Source organism: Lepisma saccharinum, chromosome 18 (genome assembly GCF_977018435.1).
Source record: "Lepisma saccharinum chromosome 18, izLepSacc3.1, whole genome shotgun sequence".
NCBI lineage: Eukaryota > Metazoa > Arthropoda > Insecta > Zygentoma > Lepismatidae > Lepisma > Lepisma saccharinum.
In genome coordinates this window covers 31,271,981-31,289,819 of record NC_139246.1, presented here as the reverse complement: position 1 = coordinate 31,289,819, position 17,839 = coordinate 31,271,981, and the positions used below count along the sequence as shown (strand labels likewise).

Below are 17,839 nucleotides of genomic sequence, written 5' to 3'. Positions count from 1 at the left end.
AAAAACATGTGTTCTTTTAATGTTTGTGTTTGATTCTAGTTTTTACGTACTTTACGTTTTACAACATTTTACGCATGATTGAATAACTTTGCATACTGACCATGATTGAACTTACATTTCATTAAGTAAGATTTGAAAATATAGGACATAACGTACACATCACAATATGTATTTACTGCAAGAACCATGTATGTACACGTAAATTGTTAAAAAAATAATCAATATATTTGTAGTGAAGTTTATAGAGAAATTATCTACAACTTATCTTACGTGAGAAAGGAGAAATTTCCACTCGTAGCAAATGAAACTAGGATAGCCATCTGTTGGCGGAGAAGTGAATTTCGTAGGGACCTTAATTCGACACGGTTCGCAGCGGAGAGGACAATAAATTGGATCCCCTGAAAGACACGAACGTTAATCAGATTTACGGTATCCCTGCTGGCGACAAGCTTCTTCCACCCAATTGACTTAGTTCCATGCGCCACAACTAGATGTCTCTGGGAAACCTAAAGGGCAAAGTTCATTGGCTGCAGAAACGGTTTAATGCTTATTGAGCTAGAGTCACTGGGAGAATATGTTTTTATTGATGTTCAAATACATATAAAAGCTCATCATTTTTCTTATTTCCGAATGATTATGGTTAATATTCGTAAATATATACGAGCAGCTATTTATAAGGCATATTCTCTTTTCAACTCTATTTCTATCTAACATCTTAAATTTTCAGTTCTCTTACTGTTTCAAGCTAATTACACTGATGAAATTATTTTAAAAATGTTCATTTGTCTTAGTTTATAAATTCCAAAAAGGGCTACATTGCATAATATTGATGTGTAAAATGTAAAGACATATAGCTAAACATCACATTAAACTGAACCGTTGATCATTTATTCCTGTCTACAGCTGGGTTCGTCTGACATCGTTTATGTTCGTGTCCTAAAGTGCCGAACGCTGCTCGTGGACTCAAACAAAAGAGAATCGGAGACACTTATTTTTCCAAACCTACTATAACTTTATAGATCCCTTTGTTTTGAAGTTGTAAACGAGAATGCTTCTAAAGGATGTTTCTGTGAGTGGACAATCATGAGCGCAGATGAAAATATTTGCCTAAGGATTTTGATTAATTCTAATTCCCTGTAATTTGCAAAAATACCAACAAGAAAAGGGTTAAGTTTGGCAAAGTTGTTTAGCTGAAGTTAGTAGTAGCGAGTTCGCTTCATAACTGCGATTACGCTATCCCGAACCAGAGTAAACACTCACAGGCGAATGTATATGTACAGTAGTATGCATCAATATTCCAAGGCAAATTATCCATAACTGTTTCCTCGTTTTCTGCCTTAAATTCGTGAATCGGTCACGTCCTTACCACATGTAGAGCGATTTCTTACTGTCGAATTAGCAAAAACTGGCTGAAATGCGACGTTAAATAACAATAATTAAATCTAACCAAATTACATGAGTGATACCCTAGTGTACAGCCTTTTCTTGTATCCAGTAAAAAATGTCACTTTGCACAAAAATTGGACTTGATCTCTTTTTGGATCGAGGTCTTGAATTGGCCTGACATTATTTATGCATTCTACTTACATACAAGAGTAATTTCCCCAATTGTGCGCAAACTTGCATGGAAAAATCACCGGTCTTCAATTGGAAGTCATCTTTCCTCTTTGTACCCAGTTTCCAACTAAGAGAGGAGAATGTTTTCTAATGGACTCTTATATCCAAAGAGGGGGAACCCATTAGCCACTTTAAGATGTTGATTTCTTCCTTGCCGAAGGGCTTAGACCATCTGTTTTCGTTCCCTTAAGGGCGGGGTTCATGATCCATCATGGTCACACCCATTCACTTTGGACGTCTCAACTAGTTTCTCTAAAAGGTGGCCACTTAGGAACAGATGATGGATCTCTGCTTCGACCACGGGAGTTTTAAGATCATTCGTCGCTTCCAATAATTTAATGGTGGTTAGCAGAAATATATGGTTTGATTCTTTATAATTTCTAACGTATTTTGTTAGTAGCGACGGTGAGGATGAATTATGGTCAGTGGGAATTGAACAAGGGGTTCCAATGAAGAATCACGTCCAGGCCGAGACTCGAACACAGAACCTTTAACCCTGCTGTAGTGTTCAAATTTTGCTTACGTTTGTATTGTTCGGGTTGCCATGACCCGACTGACATATTTCTTATGTCTTTAAAGAAATATGGCAACATTTGCTTTTCATAGCTTTTTTAAAATTTTTGTTTTCATGTTTTTTTGTTTCTTAATTTTATTAGCAATAAAAATACATTTATATATACACTAGCTGAAAACCCTGCGTTACCCAGGTATTTATTTATCCCAATCTTTTATTAGACAGGAAAATAATGAATTCTAACTATAGTGTAAAACGTACTTAATTTTAAATCTGATCGTGAATGTCAACAATTAGCTTAGCGACTTCGAAAACTATGGATTCGACACTAATCTAGGTCATTTGTGGCATTTTATTTTCCACCCCCTCTCACCCCACATGCCGATAGGTGATGTTGTGTTGAACCGCATTGGGTGTGCCACGAAAACTATGGATTCCATTTGCATCACAGCCTGAATGTTAGACAACCCGATAAACTCTATCGTTGTGCCGATTGCATAGAGTCACGGATGTCTGTTTGTGCGGAATTTAATATCGGTCGTTCTCGATTGTTTTTACATGTCACCCCTTCACATCGCTAGGGGTGCCACGGTGTCTTACCCCAAAATATTCTTTCCATGTTGCAAGTGATACGTGTACCAAGTTTGGTTGACATTTCTCCAGGCGTTCGAGAGTTATGCCGGAACAAACAAATATACACACCACATATACATCCATTTTTATATATGTAGATAGATTAAAAGTTCATATAACGACTTCGGGTCATATTGGCCCGTACACATCATTAAGGGTATGTAGTGATAATAAAAAAATACTATATATATATATATATATATATTTGTTTGGAATAACCAATCAACCCACTATAAACATAAAGTCACGGGAGTACAGCTTTGTGCAAAACTTAATAGAAGAATTATATACATATAAAATACAGTTTCTGGTCAATATGACCCGAACACAATAGCAGGGTTGTTGAGGTGACGAAAGAAAGTGGTGGCAAGCAATTCGTGACATACACCCATCCACACACATCACCAAGGACCCCCCTCAGGAATTTTCTCAGGGGGGCAGTAGTACTTAAAGTGTGGGAAGGTGGGTTGTTGCTTTTCCACAGTTAAGATAATTCTCACAAAACATCTCAGCACTAGGATAATTTGCATAGGTATTTAATCTGCTCTATTTTACGCTACCATTTCAAAATTTGAATTATATGATGCATTTCCAGAAATTCCCTCTTCAGGCGCCCTTGCACATCATCATGGAAGCTGGTCATATAGGGTGAATGAGAAGTGAGAAGTACATGATAGTAGAAGGAAAAAAGTCTCAGTAAACGTAGGGTCAAAATAATTGCGACCTACAGGGTGAGGCAAAAATCCGGCACCACCCTTTTAAGTTGAAAACGGCTTGACGGAGGGCAATGAAATTTCGTATATGGGTAATTGGGGTGGGGCACACCAGATGGGGTTAGTGTGTATCATGGCTGCTATCTTGAAATACGCCATCTCGGAAATACATCCAATTTTTCAAATGGGAAGGAGGTCATGTAGGATATCATTTTACATGTGCGTTTTCTCAGAAATAAGAATATGCATTTATTTTTCCTCTAACTTTATTTGTATATATATATGTGTGTGTGGGGGGGGGTGATGTATAGAGTTACGTGTCAACCTCACTTATAGGTAGTACATCGGGATTGCAAACTAACGAGGGTATGGCGGCTGGATCTACAGTTAATACACGCGTATAATGCTCTTTGGAATTTGCTTGTGCCCTGTACATGAGCGTTTGTGATTACCCTTTCAGCAATTTCTTCATATAATCTCTATCATCACAGTTAGCCAAAAGTGGCAGATAAGTGACATAAGAATACCAAGCTAAACAATATAAATACACACACAACCTTATGATGTCGTCATGCAACGTCGACAAATTTCCCAGCACGTGGAGAACATCAAGATGAACACCTGAAAACTGCACTTTTTCCCTGCGGCCAGCAACACAAGATCCACAGTTTCCACTGTCATACGCCTGAGGTCAAGTATCAAGTATATTATTCCAAGAACTTGAGCAAAGATATAATAACATGATCAGGATATTTTGTCTCATGAAAAGACCCCGAATCATTATGTAATTACTAGGGAAGGGATTTTAAGGTGCATAATTATACCCAGGAAAGGGGAAAAAATGCTCTGAATTCTTTTCAAAAAGGTGCAAGAAAAGGAGGTGATAAAATGAGTTTATTCAGGTCCAAACCAGTTATATAAGAAGAAGAAGAAATGAAGTAAGACCTACGTTGTTTGTGCTCCGCAAATAATGTGTGAATTTAATGTGTTTGCACGCTTTTTAGCCTGAAATAATATAAGGACATAACGCAGTAAGTACTATACTAAAGTTATAACTAGAACAAGTGAAACTAAGGAACATATATAATGTTATATTGCTAAAATTTGTAAGTGAACCAAATGTAAACAAACGAATTACAAGTGAACAGCGAGTTAACGTGTGCAACTACTTTATACATCGCGATAGGAGGCAACGTAGGAACTGCTTGAAAATGAGTACATGTTCTGCATGTTCAAAGCCTGTGTCAAGGCAGGACATACTTTCAAAAATACAATGTAAGGACTGTTTTAACTGGTATCACACCAAATGTGTTCATCTAGAGGAGAATGACGTGGAATTTATTAAATCAACAAATGAAGGATGGTGGTGTATAAAATGTGCTAAATCAAGGCGTGGTAGCTTGCTAGAAGAAAGTGCAAATGAACCATCAGGAGAAGTAAAACCGTCTATTACGGATGTGTATGAGCTATTACATAGTTTGAAAAGGGAAGTGGAAAATCTGAGGAAACAACAAGAAACCACCGAACGCGAATTAAGAAAGTCGCTTGATCTCGCACATGAAAAACTTGATGAAAATGTGGAGTTGGTTATAAAACAATCTGAAACCATCACAACGTGTCTTCTTCAAACAGAACAGTTAAAAGAAGAGAATATTGTTATAAAAAAGAAATTAAATGAGTCACAATTGCAATTAGACGAATTAGAGCAATATGGGAGAAGAAACACATTGGAAATATGTGGTGTTCCTGTTAATCAGAATGAAAATTTGTTTGAAGTTGTAAAAAATGTAGGGCGAGTGTTAGATATTGAAGTAGATAATCAAATGATAGACACCTGTCATAGATTAAAGAAGCCTCCTCAACAAAAATCTGCTGCCATCATTGTTAAGTTTGTTAGGCGAGTAGATAAGGATAAATTTATGGAAAGAAGAAAAGTAAAAAGAAATCTAAATTGTCTTCATTTGGGTTACACTAACAATGATATGGTATACATTAACCAAAGTCTCACCCCCCTTAGAAGGAAATTATATAGTGAAGTCAGGGCAATTAAACGGGAAAGAAATTATGCCTACGTATGGGTTGATAATTCTGGAAATATAAGATTGAGAAAGAGAGAGGGTGACAGGGATGTATATGTAGTAAGAACAACTGATGACTTAGATAACTTGAAACAATAAATGGCTTCGGAAAAATGCTATGAACTATCTGTCTACTACAGAATGTTAGAGGGTTAAATACAAAATTACACAAACTATACTCTAGTATATCTCTCGAAAATTATGATGTAATCATACTAACAGAAACTTGGTTAAATGTAGGTGTATATGATGGCGAGTTCATAGATAACCGGTACAATGTTTATCGTCAAGATCGGGTCCATAAGGGAGGGGGAGGTGTCTTGGTTGCTGTAGCAAACAAATATTCTGTTGAGGAATTTAAAATCACTATAGAATATGTAGAAACAGTATGTATCAAATTTATATTTGAATATACAATTTACTTTTTTTTATCAGTATATTTTCCACCAAAATCACCAATTAAGAAGTATCAGGATTTTTATGAATTTGTTGAGGAGATTGCTAACCGGCATAGATTTAAAGTAATTATTGTTGGTGATTTTAATATTACCACAATAATAGATGATCAATATAATTTATTGGAAGGTGGACCTATTAGTATCTCTCTTCCTAATTTTTTATCAATGGGAAATCTTAAATCTGTCAATCATGTAAAAAATAAAAATGGGAAAACCCTTGATTTATTATTGACAAATATAAGTGATAGCATGACTCTTATTAGAAATTTACACCCGTTGCTTGAGGAAGACCACCACCACCCGTCACTACATATTCAGGACTTTTTAAACAAAAAGGTTACTAGTGTTAAATCAAATCCAGTTACTGTATACAATTATGCAAGGGCAGACTTCTACAACATGTACAAACACTTGGAAAATGAAAAATGGGACAATTTAGCTACTTACAAGAATCCCAATGAAGCCTTAGACTATTTTTACAAGGTAATTAATGGTGTGATAGACATATATGTGCCGAAAAGATCAATATGTAAAAAACGTTCTTATCCATGTTGGTTTACACCTGATATAATAAGAAATTTAAAAGAAAAAGAAACATACAGAAGAAAGATGAAATATTCAGATTATTATCAAACTAAATTTGTTGAATTACGTAGAAAACTAAAAAGAATGATTAATATAGCATATAAAACATATGTTTCAGAAATAGAGAACAATTTAATAAGCAACATTAAACCATTTTGGAATTTTATAAGAAACAAGAAAAAAACAAATAGGAAACTAGCTTATATGATGTATAAGGGGAATAGATTGGAAACGAACGTATTAATTACTAATGGTTTTGCTGAATATTTTCAAACAGTGTATGCTTCAAATCCTTCAACATATAACATCATTGAATCCTCTGACATGATAGTATCTCAGTCGTTGGTGGTAGATTCTATCACCAACGCAGAATGCAATGAAGCCATAAAAAAACTGAAATCAACCAAATCAAGTGGTCCCGACCAATTGCCAACATGTATATTCAAAGGTTGTGCCGAATTATTATGTACCCCTTTGTGTTATATGTACAATATTATTTTAAAAACTCAAATTTTTCCTGATCTTTGGAAAATCAGTAAAATTTGTCCTGTTTTAAAAAAGGGAGACCCATGCGAAATTACAAATTACCGACCCATTTCACTAATTTTATATGACAGGATATACAACCATATTAAACCTTATATATCAATAGATCAACATGGTTTTTGTCCTGGAAAGTCTACTTCAACTAATTTGGTCAATTTCACACAGAGTATATCCGATTCCCTCGATGATAGGAATTCTGTTGATGCAATATATATGGACTTCGCCAGAGCCTTTGATACTCTTGATCACGATGTATTGTTAAGTAAATTGTCTAAGTTTGGTCTCTCTCATAACTTTCTTACGTTAATATCCTCTTACCTATGCAATCGAATGCAATTTGTGACATACAATCAAGCTAAGTCATACACTTACAAAGTCTGTTCCGGTGTACCACAAGGCTCCAATCTTGGACCATTATTCTTTCTATTATACATAAATGATCTACCCACAATTTTTAAATACTCAAAATTCTTACTTTTTGCTGATGACTTAAAATTGTATAAAGTAATGAAAGATTCAAATGATGCACATAAGTTGCAAAAAGACTTGGAAAATGCACAAAGATGGACCATCGAAAATAAATTAAACTTTAATGTCACAAAATGTTTTGCAATAACTTTTTCCAGGCAAATCAAACCCAATATTTATCAGTATACAATGAATAATCGTGCATTACAAAGAGTAAATCACATAAATGACTTAGGAGTTACATTAAATAATAAATTATCTTTTGGAACACACATTGATCAGATTTGTAATGATGCTTACAGAACGTTAGGGTTTCTAATTAGAAGTTCACAAGACATGCATAATGAAAGAGCTCTGACAAGCCTGTTTAATTGCCTTGTTCGAACCAAATTAGAATATGCAAGTGTAGTCTGGGCACCTTACACTCAATGTAATAGCAAAAAGATAGAAATAATTCAGAAGAAATTTGTTCGTTACTTATATTACAATAAACACAAAAGATCATCTTATCAGGATCAGGTATCATATAAACAACTACTCAGAGAATTCAACGTTACACCTCTGTACGAAAGGAGAGTAGTATCACATCAATTATTTTTATATAAGTTAGTCAACGGGCTGGTTGACAGTCCAAGTCTCCTCCAAACATTAAAATTTAATGCTAAGAAGGACATGTTGCGGTTCAGGCAGCCTTTTTATTACAGTAAATCCAACTCAACAGAACACCAGAATTCCCCCAATCTAAGACTATGTATTAAACATAATGAAATAGTCAGAAACGGTGGAGACTTGGATTTCGCTATGCCATTCATGCAATTCCTGTCCGTCCTTCGAAGAATATCATGAATAAATAATAAATAATTATAGATGTTTTCTGTATAGATGTTTTCTGTGTATATGGGTATGTTTGTAAATACAATTTGCCTGTATGTGTGTATATTTGTTTATATATGAGTATTTACATGTGCATAGTTATAAATGCCTCAGTCTGTATATAGATATGTACCTTGTTCTATCTCAGTGAATATCATTTTTGGATTTACGTTCTCTAGAATACTTGTGCTGGTGTTCTTTATGAAACCATTATTGTAGTTTTGCTCTCCTTTTTCTTCTATTGTTTTTGTATTGTTGGAATTATAATTTTTAATTGTTTAAAATATATATATATGTAAGCCTATTGTAATTGGAGCGAAAGCTCTGTTATAGGTGAAATAAATAAATAAATAAATAAATATTAACATTATTTACTCAATATTGTAGCAAATAACATAGTTAGTAATAATTATATGAATTAACCAGTATTTGGGAAGTAAATATGGCATTTAATGTGTTTTAAACAACTTGTTATATACTGAATTACTCACAACATTTCTGTTTTAGAGTGTAAGTCGCTGATGCTTTGATCTCACGAGATCCTTATGTGTGGAGAAACTACATTATCTTCGGAACTATTGGGGGCTGGAATGATTATAGTATTATAGCATTTTATAGCTCTTGCTCCGCTCTACAAAATGAGACTATACGATTATATGTAGCTGCTCAAAAGGAGTGAAAATCATTTATATTTTGGTCCAATTTTTTAACACATAATTAAAAATGGAAGGAGAAAGGTGCTAAAGCATCAAAGAGAGTTAAGAAGGGGATAAATGTGCTAATCTTACGAAAAGGTGCGACAAAGTGTATTCATTTTACTTGATTTCATGTCCTAAAATACATATCTCAAACGATCGGTATGAAAGCAGCTATATATTTGGAAAGGAGCTACACCTTAAAATCCGTTCACTAGTAATTGAGGACTAAAAGTGGTAAACGTTTTAAGTGTCAAAAGCGAAAGTGTTGGCAAATCGCATCGTTCCGCACATCAGCCCGTAAGAACGTTCACACTAGTGACCTCTTTACACGCCCTTTGAACTACTTACAGGGCTACCAGCCACATTTCACCACATTATAAAGCATGGCACATTTCACAGTTTAATGTGGAAAACGGTGTTTGAATTATTGTCGCACTTACAGTGTTTACCAATTTTAGTCTTCAATTACAAAATTATTTTTCTTCAGTGGATCTAAGTAGATATATAAGAACTTTAAATATCTTCGACACTAAGAAGACACTCATATTAGCTTTACATTTTTCATATTTTTATTGATTCTATTATTGGAATGCTTTTACACATACACACAGACACTTGCAGCATTGTTAACATCACGTGACGGAAAACAGCTTACGTCTTTCTCTCTGATCGTACACACATATTCGCACACACAAATGACATTTGTGCTGCCACCTGGAATTCATTTAAGGAACTAATTCACACACCGTTGGACACACTGTTTGTGATGAATATACGACTTTGGGGTACTTTGAGCTGAAAATTGTACCACAGCATTATTACATTTTCTAACGATTTTTGGGTCAAATCATATATATATATATATATATGTGTGTGTGTGTGTGTGTGTGTGGGGGGGGGGGGGTGTACATACATAAATTAATATTCTGTCATAACGTATGAAGAATAAACATAATATTATGAGATTTATGATGTTAAGCAATCCAGTGCGATCATATATTTTAAAGGTGATTGTTTACACAGAGCATGGAAGAACAAACAGAATGAAATGTACGACGTAGAATTTCAACTTAGAACTCCTTGTACATAGGGAACCACTTCAACACAAACTGTGTCTGATATTGGTAAAATATAAATGATTATATTATCTTTTTCCTCATATATTTGCTTTATATGTCATAGTCTTGCTACATAACTTCTTGGGTCACCCTCGTATATATGAAGTCCAAACAATAAGAATGATAAGTAAAAACCATCCCAAAATGAACACTCAAGTGCAGTAAGGGAGCACATATGTTAATAGAAGACTGTTTCCTTCGTCTTTTCCTCCCCCACGCCCTTCTGAAAAAGTGAGCAAGGAATAATCTGAGGCACTTTTCCCTTTTGCTACTGGAATTTCAAAGCATGCTTGGAACGCTAAGGCAGCGTCGAGTAACCGCCTTATTGGATTCCGTTGCCATGGAAACCACTTTCGCGCTTGTGTGGGAACGGAAGGAACTTCAGACAAGCGAGAGGGGTCCTTTTTTTCTTCTCTCTCTGTCTCTTCCTCTTTGCCTTGTCTGTACTTTTACCCTTCTTCCTTTCTGCCTTCCTCCCCTTCTTACAATCTCTCTCTCTCTCTATCTCCTATTCACTCTATTCATCATTCCCACTCCATTACCCGTATTTCTCTATTCTCCAAACACACGAACTACATTATTGATATTAAAGTGACTAATAATTAAGCAACATTTTCTTTACAGTTTTAGTGCAATTCCATATGAAGCTAAACACTGATGATTATACATAACTATCCTTAAAATACCTTTCCAGATTTGTAGCTACAAGTGAGCAATTTTGTGTCACGGGTGAGACAGATGAAACACTGCCTCTTCACTTAATAAGAAATGTATTTTAATGTCTGTGAAATGTCAAATGATGAAAAATTAATTTGTTTAAGACAAAGAGAGAAGTTGATTGACCTTTGAATATTCTAGTGGACTTGAGGGGGAAATGTAACAGATAAAGGATAAATTAATTGAGTTTTGGTGTCAAGGGTGGGATACAATAGACAACACAGCTAAATCAAAAAGTAAAAGAAAAATGAAGGATATGTAAAATACCTTCTACCATCTAACTTAATTATGCATAATAATTGAAATTTTATATAAAATAAAATTTGGACATATGCAAATTCATATTTTAAACCTTTTTCGATAAATGCATATTTCACACACAAATGCATGTATAAATCATTATAAATAAACGTATTTCATATTTTACGTCTGGTTCGTTGATCGTATTGCCTCCTTAATATAAGTACTTTCTATTTCCTTTGTCCCTGCTGCCTCTCCATAGAAGAAAGTGCACTCTCTTTTACAAAACAAGGATGTAAGACTTCTTTCGTCATCCTCGCGGGAACACTCAACAATTCCTCTATTGTAGAGAGAATCGACAACAATGCAATGGACAGTCAATATAAGATTTTGAACTTGTCAGATACTGTTGTCGTAAAATATTGTCCAATTGTGTATTGTGAAGTAGAGTTTAAAAACATTGTTGCTGAAAACAGGAGTTTCAAGGTTGAAAATTTGAGATATCGTGTTGTAATCAAGATCAATCATGATCTGTAAGGAATGTAAGTTCTCTTTCTTTTACAAACCAGCCGTGTAAAGTAAACGAGAGGTTGCGGAAGAATTCGGAACTACAATCGTTTTACATTATTACATACTAAATCGTATGAGCTGAAAACATAACAAATATCTGCTCACATGTAGGTTCTTCCAGTACCAGAACATAAAAACATAAGGTGTTTTTCTAAAGTGCATCTTTATAACTATCCGGGTCCTAGTCATTAGCTTGTTCTCTGTACATTTTACTTCATGTCGAATTATCTTTCTTTGTCCATCTCATCCACACACTTCTATCATTACAATTACCTTCTTAGCTTTTTCGTCATTCTCAAATTCATCAACCATTTACATGGTTCTCTATTTCTCATTCCCACTGCTTTTCCACTTCGTATTTACTTTCTGGCTCGTGTCTTTCCTCATTCTCACTTTATATTTTTCTCATTTCTATCTCTCTCACACTTTCTGTTTCTCTTCATCTTAATCTCTTCCTACATTCCTCTTTGTATATTTGTCACTCTTTGCTTTCATTCCGTCTCCACTGTACTACCTCCCTTAACCTAATGTCCCATATCTTAATATGTACATCTCAATCTTTTTATATTTACAGTAATCTTTTCGCTTTCCCGATCCATTACTCGTTTTTCTCTGCGATCTTCTTTCTCTTTTCATCAGTATGATAATCCTTTTATTTGTACATAGTCTACTACTTCATGTCGATTTCTGCTTTTATCCACCTGTTTCATAACTTTACATCTCCTTCATTTATATTCTTATTTTTCTCGTCGCTTTTCCTCTTCATCTACCATGTGCATGGTTATCTATTTATCTCTCCCACTCCGTTTCCATTTTTCTCTCTCTCACTCTCCACTCTCTCCATCTTTATCTCTTCCAACTTCATATTCTCATCTTTTTCACTCTCTGCTTTCACTCTGTCTCCATCTATGCACGTCACGTCCTTCGTTAATCCTCTGTTCCATGTCTTTGATGATTCATTTGGTTTATTTAACGTCACTTTTCCTCCACTTTTGGCTAATCGCGATGACCAGGTTGAATGGTGCTAAGATGAAATAGATGTGGGGCCATCACAAACACATTTATTTATTTATTAACCAGTCGCCTATAACAGAGCGAATGCTCCAATTACAATAGGCATTAAAATTTGCTATATACAATATAATTTACATAAATACATAATACATGATATAAACACATAGGAATTATTACACAAAACCTTAGGTAAACACTAATACAAAAAGGTATACAAATACAAAAGTTACACGAATACAAAAAAAATACATATATATATATTACAAATTTTGAACAGAGGACAAAACTAAACGACATAAGAAACAAAAAAAATAAACAAGAAACAAGCTATGAAAGCTTGAGAATAATAAAGAATATGTACAGCACACAACCCAAGCCCCATAGAGAATTATACTGGCCATGGGTCTAGACGCCAGAGCCTCGTTAGTCTGCAAAATGCAGTTCAGATTGTACTATGGGAAAGTGAGTTTGACATTTGGGTGTCTCAAGAAAAGAATCACCCCTTACACCCCAGGATTGTAAATAATATGATGAAATTAATGAAGTGACACTTACAAGGAACACCCGTGCTCAGGCCGAGATTCGAAACAGGGACCGCTAGCGTCGTAGCGCAATGTGCTAACCACTCTGCCACGGAGGTCGGCCCATCTATCTCTGCATACATCCTACTTCCACATCTAGCCTTTATATCTATCTACCTCTTACTCTTTCTATTTTCGTTCTCCTCTCTCTCTCTCTCTTTCTTTCCACACCTTTCGTCCACTGACTCATGATTTTACTTTCTTTTCTTATGTTACCTTTCACCGTTTCTCTTCCCGCCTCACTGCTGTAGTAACAGAATCAGGATTCACCTCAACGTACAGAACTCGAAGCGAGACGTGTTTCGCGTGGAATTGCATCTGGGGAAGCGGATAGAAGTTCTGCACAAGGTGGAAACATTTGACGATCAATATTTCTGATCCGAGCGCTCCGCTGGGACCTACTGGTATATCTTCTTTAGGGCTGTGTCTTGTTAAGCACTCACTTTCTACGGCAAAGTTTTTCCGGTTGACCGCCTGCTGGCGCTGTGACTTAGCTTTGTTTTTGATGCTCCATCTGACACCTGCTAGCGGTGCCGAGAATAATACAAAGCTTCAAATGTTGCAATCATATCAAGGATATTGAATTTCTCTTTTTAATTATTTCGTAAAATAAAGCTTTAGCTTGTACGAAATGTTGATTTTGCACAAAGAACAGAAGAAATATTTAACTCTTTAAAGTAGTCTAACCTGCCACTTTCGCACACCGGTTCAGTAAATAAGTCCTCTGTTTATCTTAAAATGCAGTTCAAGTAATAGAGGATAAATTTCAGCATAATCACGAATCATAATTTCTACCAATTAAATCTCAGGAATGTCTACAATTATAAACTTAAAATTTGATTAATTGTAAGAGCAAATACTAGCATTTATTTCATTACATTAATTTATTTAGGATATTGAAGAATGAAAGCAGTAAATATTTCAGAGCTGATGTATGCAGATGATATAGTTCTCTTTGCTAACTCACAAGCAAACTTACAAAGAAACTTGAATATTATAAATAATAGCCTATTAAATAAATCAATGAAAATAAATAAAGATAAGTAAAAAAATATGAGAATAGCCAAAGAAGAGAAACCATGCATAATGGAGTTTGAAAACAAAGAACTGCAACAAGTTAAGGGTTTTAAATACCTCGGAATCACCATCAACAGCAATGGAAGAATAGATGGAAAATTTAATACAATAATACAAAACACAAACGAACTATATTATGCTATCAACCAGGAGTTTCTAGGAAAGAAAGAAATCCGCCAGAAAACAAAAATGGCAATATATAAATCAACGTATTTACGAACTATGCTATATGGGAGCGAATCGTGGGTATTGACAAGTAGGCGGATGCAGCAGATGCAGACAAAGAAAATAAAATATTTAAGAAGAGTGGTTGGAAAAACAAGAACAGATAGAAATATGAATCAAACGATCAGGATACTGCTAAATTCAAAACCAGTGGAACAACATATCATCGAGGCACAGCTGAGATGGTTTGGCCATGTTAATAGAATGAAGGATGTAAGAATACAAAAGGAAATATTGGAGGCAAGATCAAGAGGTATAGGAAAGAAGAGGCCCCAAGGAAGACCACGGCAAACATGGAACAAGAACACTGAGCTGACCAGAAGAGGCATTAAATGGGATGAAGCAAGGAAGATAGAAATGGATCGTAACCAATGGAGAGCTCTCTGCAAAACCTCGACACCTTTGGGTAGAAGACGATCTGAGTAAAAAAAAAAACATAATTTATCCTTGCCACCACCCACCCAGATTGATCTTTGTGTATATGAAGAGTACATACAAGCTGCTTATATTCCGATGGAAATTACATAAGTTTATTCGTCTTTATATATTGTTTGTTGGCATTCAGTTCCATGTTACCAGGAGCGATAACATAGTACGTACTAAGATAACAGATATAAAAGACTAAATTACTTCAATATATCGATTGATATCCTAGTCGATAATCGATTATTATCAAACGATAAGCTTTCAACTTTATATATGTCAAAATGTCCACATGAAAAACGCAGTTAATCACAGCAAACTCACTCCTAACAAGCTTTTATCCATTATCATCTATGACTGTATAACTTGATTCCGATCAAGCTGAATCCGAAGCTGCCTTTGCTATGATGTACTATTTCGACAAGCACTATGTAATATTATTACAGAACTACATGAACAATTGAATTTGTATTAAAAACTAGTCTGAGGATACACCTAGATGTCAGGGCACGCTAAGTTCTTATTTTCAAGATTATTGAACGGTTTATGCATGTAAAATAATTCATTAAGTAACATTTCTTTCTACGATAACATTAACAAAATATGATCTGCTTATTATGTTCAAATTGTTCAATTATCTTTGTATATTTTTAAATACTATGTGTTATTTTCTGCTATAATATTTTTGGACTGTTCCGCTTAGGATTATAATAAAATAAACATTCATAAAATTGTAACAAATAGCTCGAATGACAGATAGTTGGCAACACTGTGAAGAGTAACTGAAAAAGTTTTCAGATCGCGCAAGCGCAGAAGCTATAGGCTCGTTCAAACTGCCGCGAAGGCATCATTCGCCATGTGGACGTCCCAACAGAATGTGCTTTGTGTTTTGCCACTTGCAGAATTTAAATCTGTAAAACGTGTGCAGCAAAGTTTTCGCACTCATTATATCGTTGGTGCAGCGGGTGATGTCCCAACATAGAATAGGTGCGATGTGGAGTCATGAAGGATAAAACATCGGTCCTCTTTTTTTCTTGGAGCGCACTGTAAATGCAGCAATTTACATGAACATGCTTCAACTTCCAGCAGGAACCATTTTCCAGCAAGACGGAGCCCCGTGCCACTTTGCCAAAGAAGTTCGCCGTTTCTTAGATGAGCACTTTAATGCACAATGGATTTGTAGAGGATCGCGGTTCATAACGTGACCACCAAGGTCACCGGACTTTACTGTGCTCGACTTTTTCTTGTGGGGTTTTGTGAAGGATCAGGTTTATGCTACAAAGGTTCTAGATATACGAGACTTACAGAAAATAATTCGTGCTGCAATCAACAATGTGACGCCACAAATGCTAGAAAAAGTATGGGCTGTGATGGAATACCAATTAGACATTTCCCGCGCAACCAATGGTGCGCATGTTGAGGTGTACCAGACTTGCAAAAAAAACGCTTTGAATTTATGTATGTATGTAAATAGTTTTGGGCGTAAATAATAATAATAATTAAAGAAAATATGGTATACGTGCTCTCAAGAACGCCCCACGCAAGCTTTACGTTAGGTTTATGTAGCCAAACACGTCGAGATCATTAAATTTTGCACTCTACGTAGAAATCCGACAGTATTTGGGGACCTGCAGATGGTACGCACCGTAATTTTGGTACGCACCCCCGTAATTTTCCTACGACCCAAAGGTTTAGGAGGCAATAACTTTTCTGAATATACGCGTGCGTGAAGGCGGCTGGGGATGAAAGGGCAGGTTGGGACTGGAAGGAATCAGCGCGAAGATAATTGCCCTGCCCTTACCTCGGCCAAGACCCAGCTATTGTGAACAACGATCATCAGTGAGGTATCACCGCTGAAAGGTCGGTCCCTTTGTAGAGAGCAGGTAGTACGGGACTACCTGAGCTTGAGAACTGGGCTCCGAGGGAATGATGTACGGATGATAATATACATCGCAGTGTATGTCTCAGCAATCTGGCGTAACGTACTTTCGTAAATAAGCAGCTGATTTACGTAGCGTATTTTTACGTTAGTATTTGGGCCGCTTTAGCTGTAAAATTTAGTTCTTATTTTCACTGGAAAGATGCAGAAATTCTCAGATATCGGAGAGTTACAGGATTCTCGGGATATCCCGATACTTAGGGATAATACTGAAATGCATACTGGTGAGCCATCTTTCTCACAAGGGAGGTTATCTAAGTGTCCTCCTCCGATTTCCATGAAACTTGGCAGGTGTATAGAGGGGCCCAAAGGAAGAAATGCGTGTTTTTTTGTTTCGGCTAAAAAACTGTTTTAGGGGGCAATGCCGTTCAATGTCCCCAATGCCGTTCAACTCCAAGTTCATTTTACACTATAGTTATAATTCATTATTTTCCTGTCTAATAGAAGATTGGGGTAGATAAATACCCCCATCTTGATATTTTTGGGTGTGGGTTGCCCCCTAAAACCTTTTTCTAGCCGAAACAAAAAACACGTATTTCTTTCTTTGGGCATCTCTATACACCTGTCAAGTTTCATGGGAATTGGCGGGGACACAGGGGTGAAATCCCCACCCACTTCAATTTGTCCTCGTCTTGACATTTGAGGGGGGAGTTTGCTCCCTAAAACGTTTTTTCTAGCCGAAACAAAAAACACGCATCTTTTCCTTTGTGCCCCTCTATACACCTGCCAAGTTTCATGGAAATCGGAGGGGG

At 35.8% G+C, this 17,839-nt stretch overlaps 2 protein-coding genes across 2 annotated transcripts in view; one reads left to right on the top strand and one right to left on the bottom strand.

Moving 5' to 3' along the window:
* LOC146001944 (ras-like protein family member 10B) overlaps positions 1–17,839 on the bottom strand; it is a 408,584-nt gene that overhangs the window by 375,652 nt on the left and 15,093 nt on the right. The window lies entirely within an intron of this gene.
* LOC146002194 (uncharacterized) lies at positions 14,510–15,151 on the top strand. The gene has a single exon (XM_083139910.1). It carries the CDS (start codon positions 14,510–14,512, stop codon positions 15,149–15,151), a length of 642 nt encoding a protein of 213 aa, XP_082996036.1.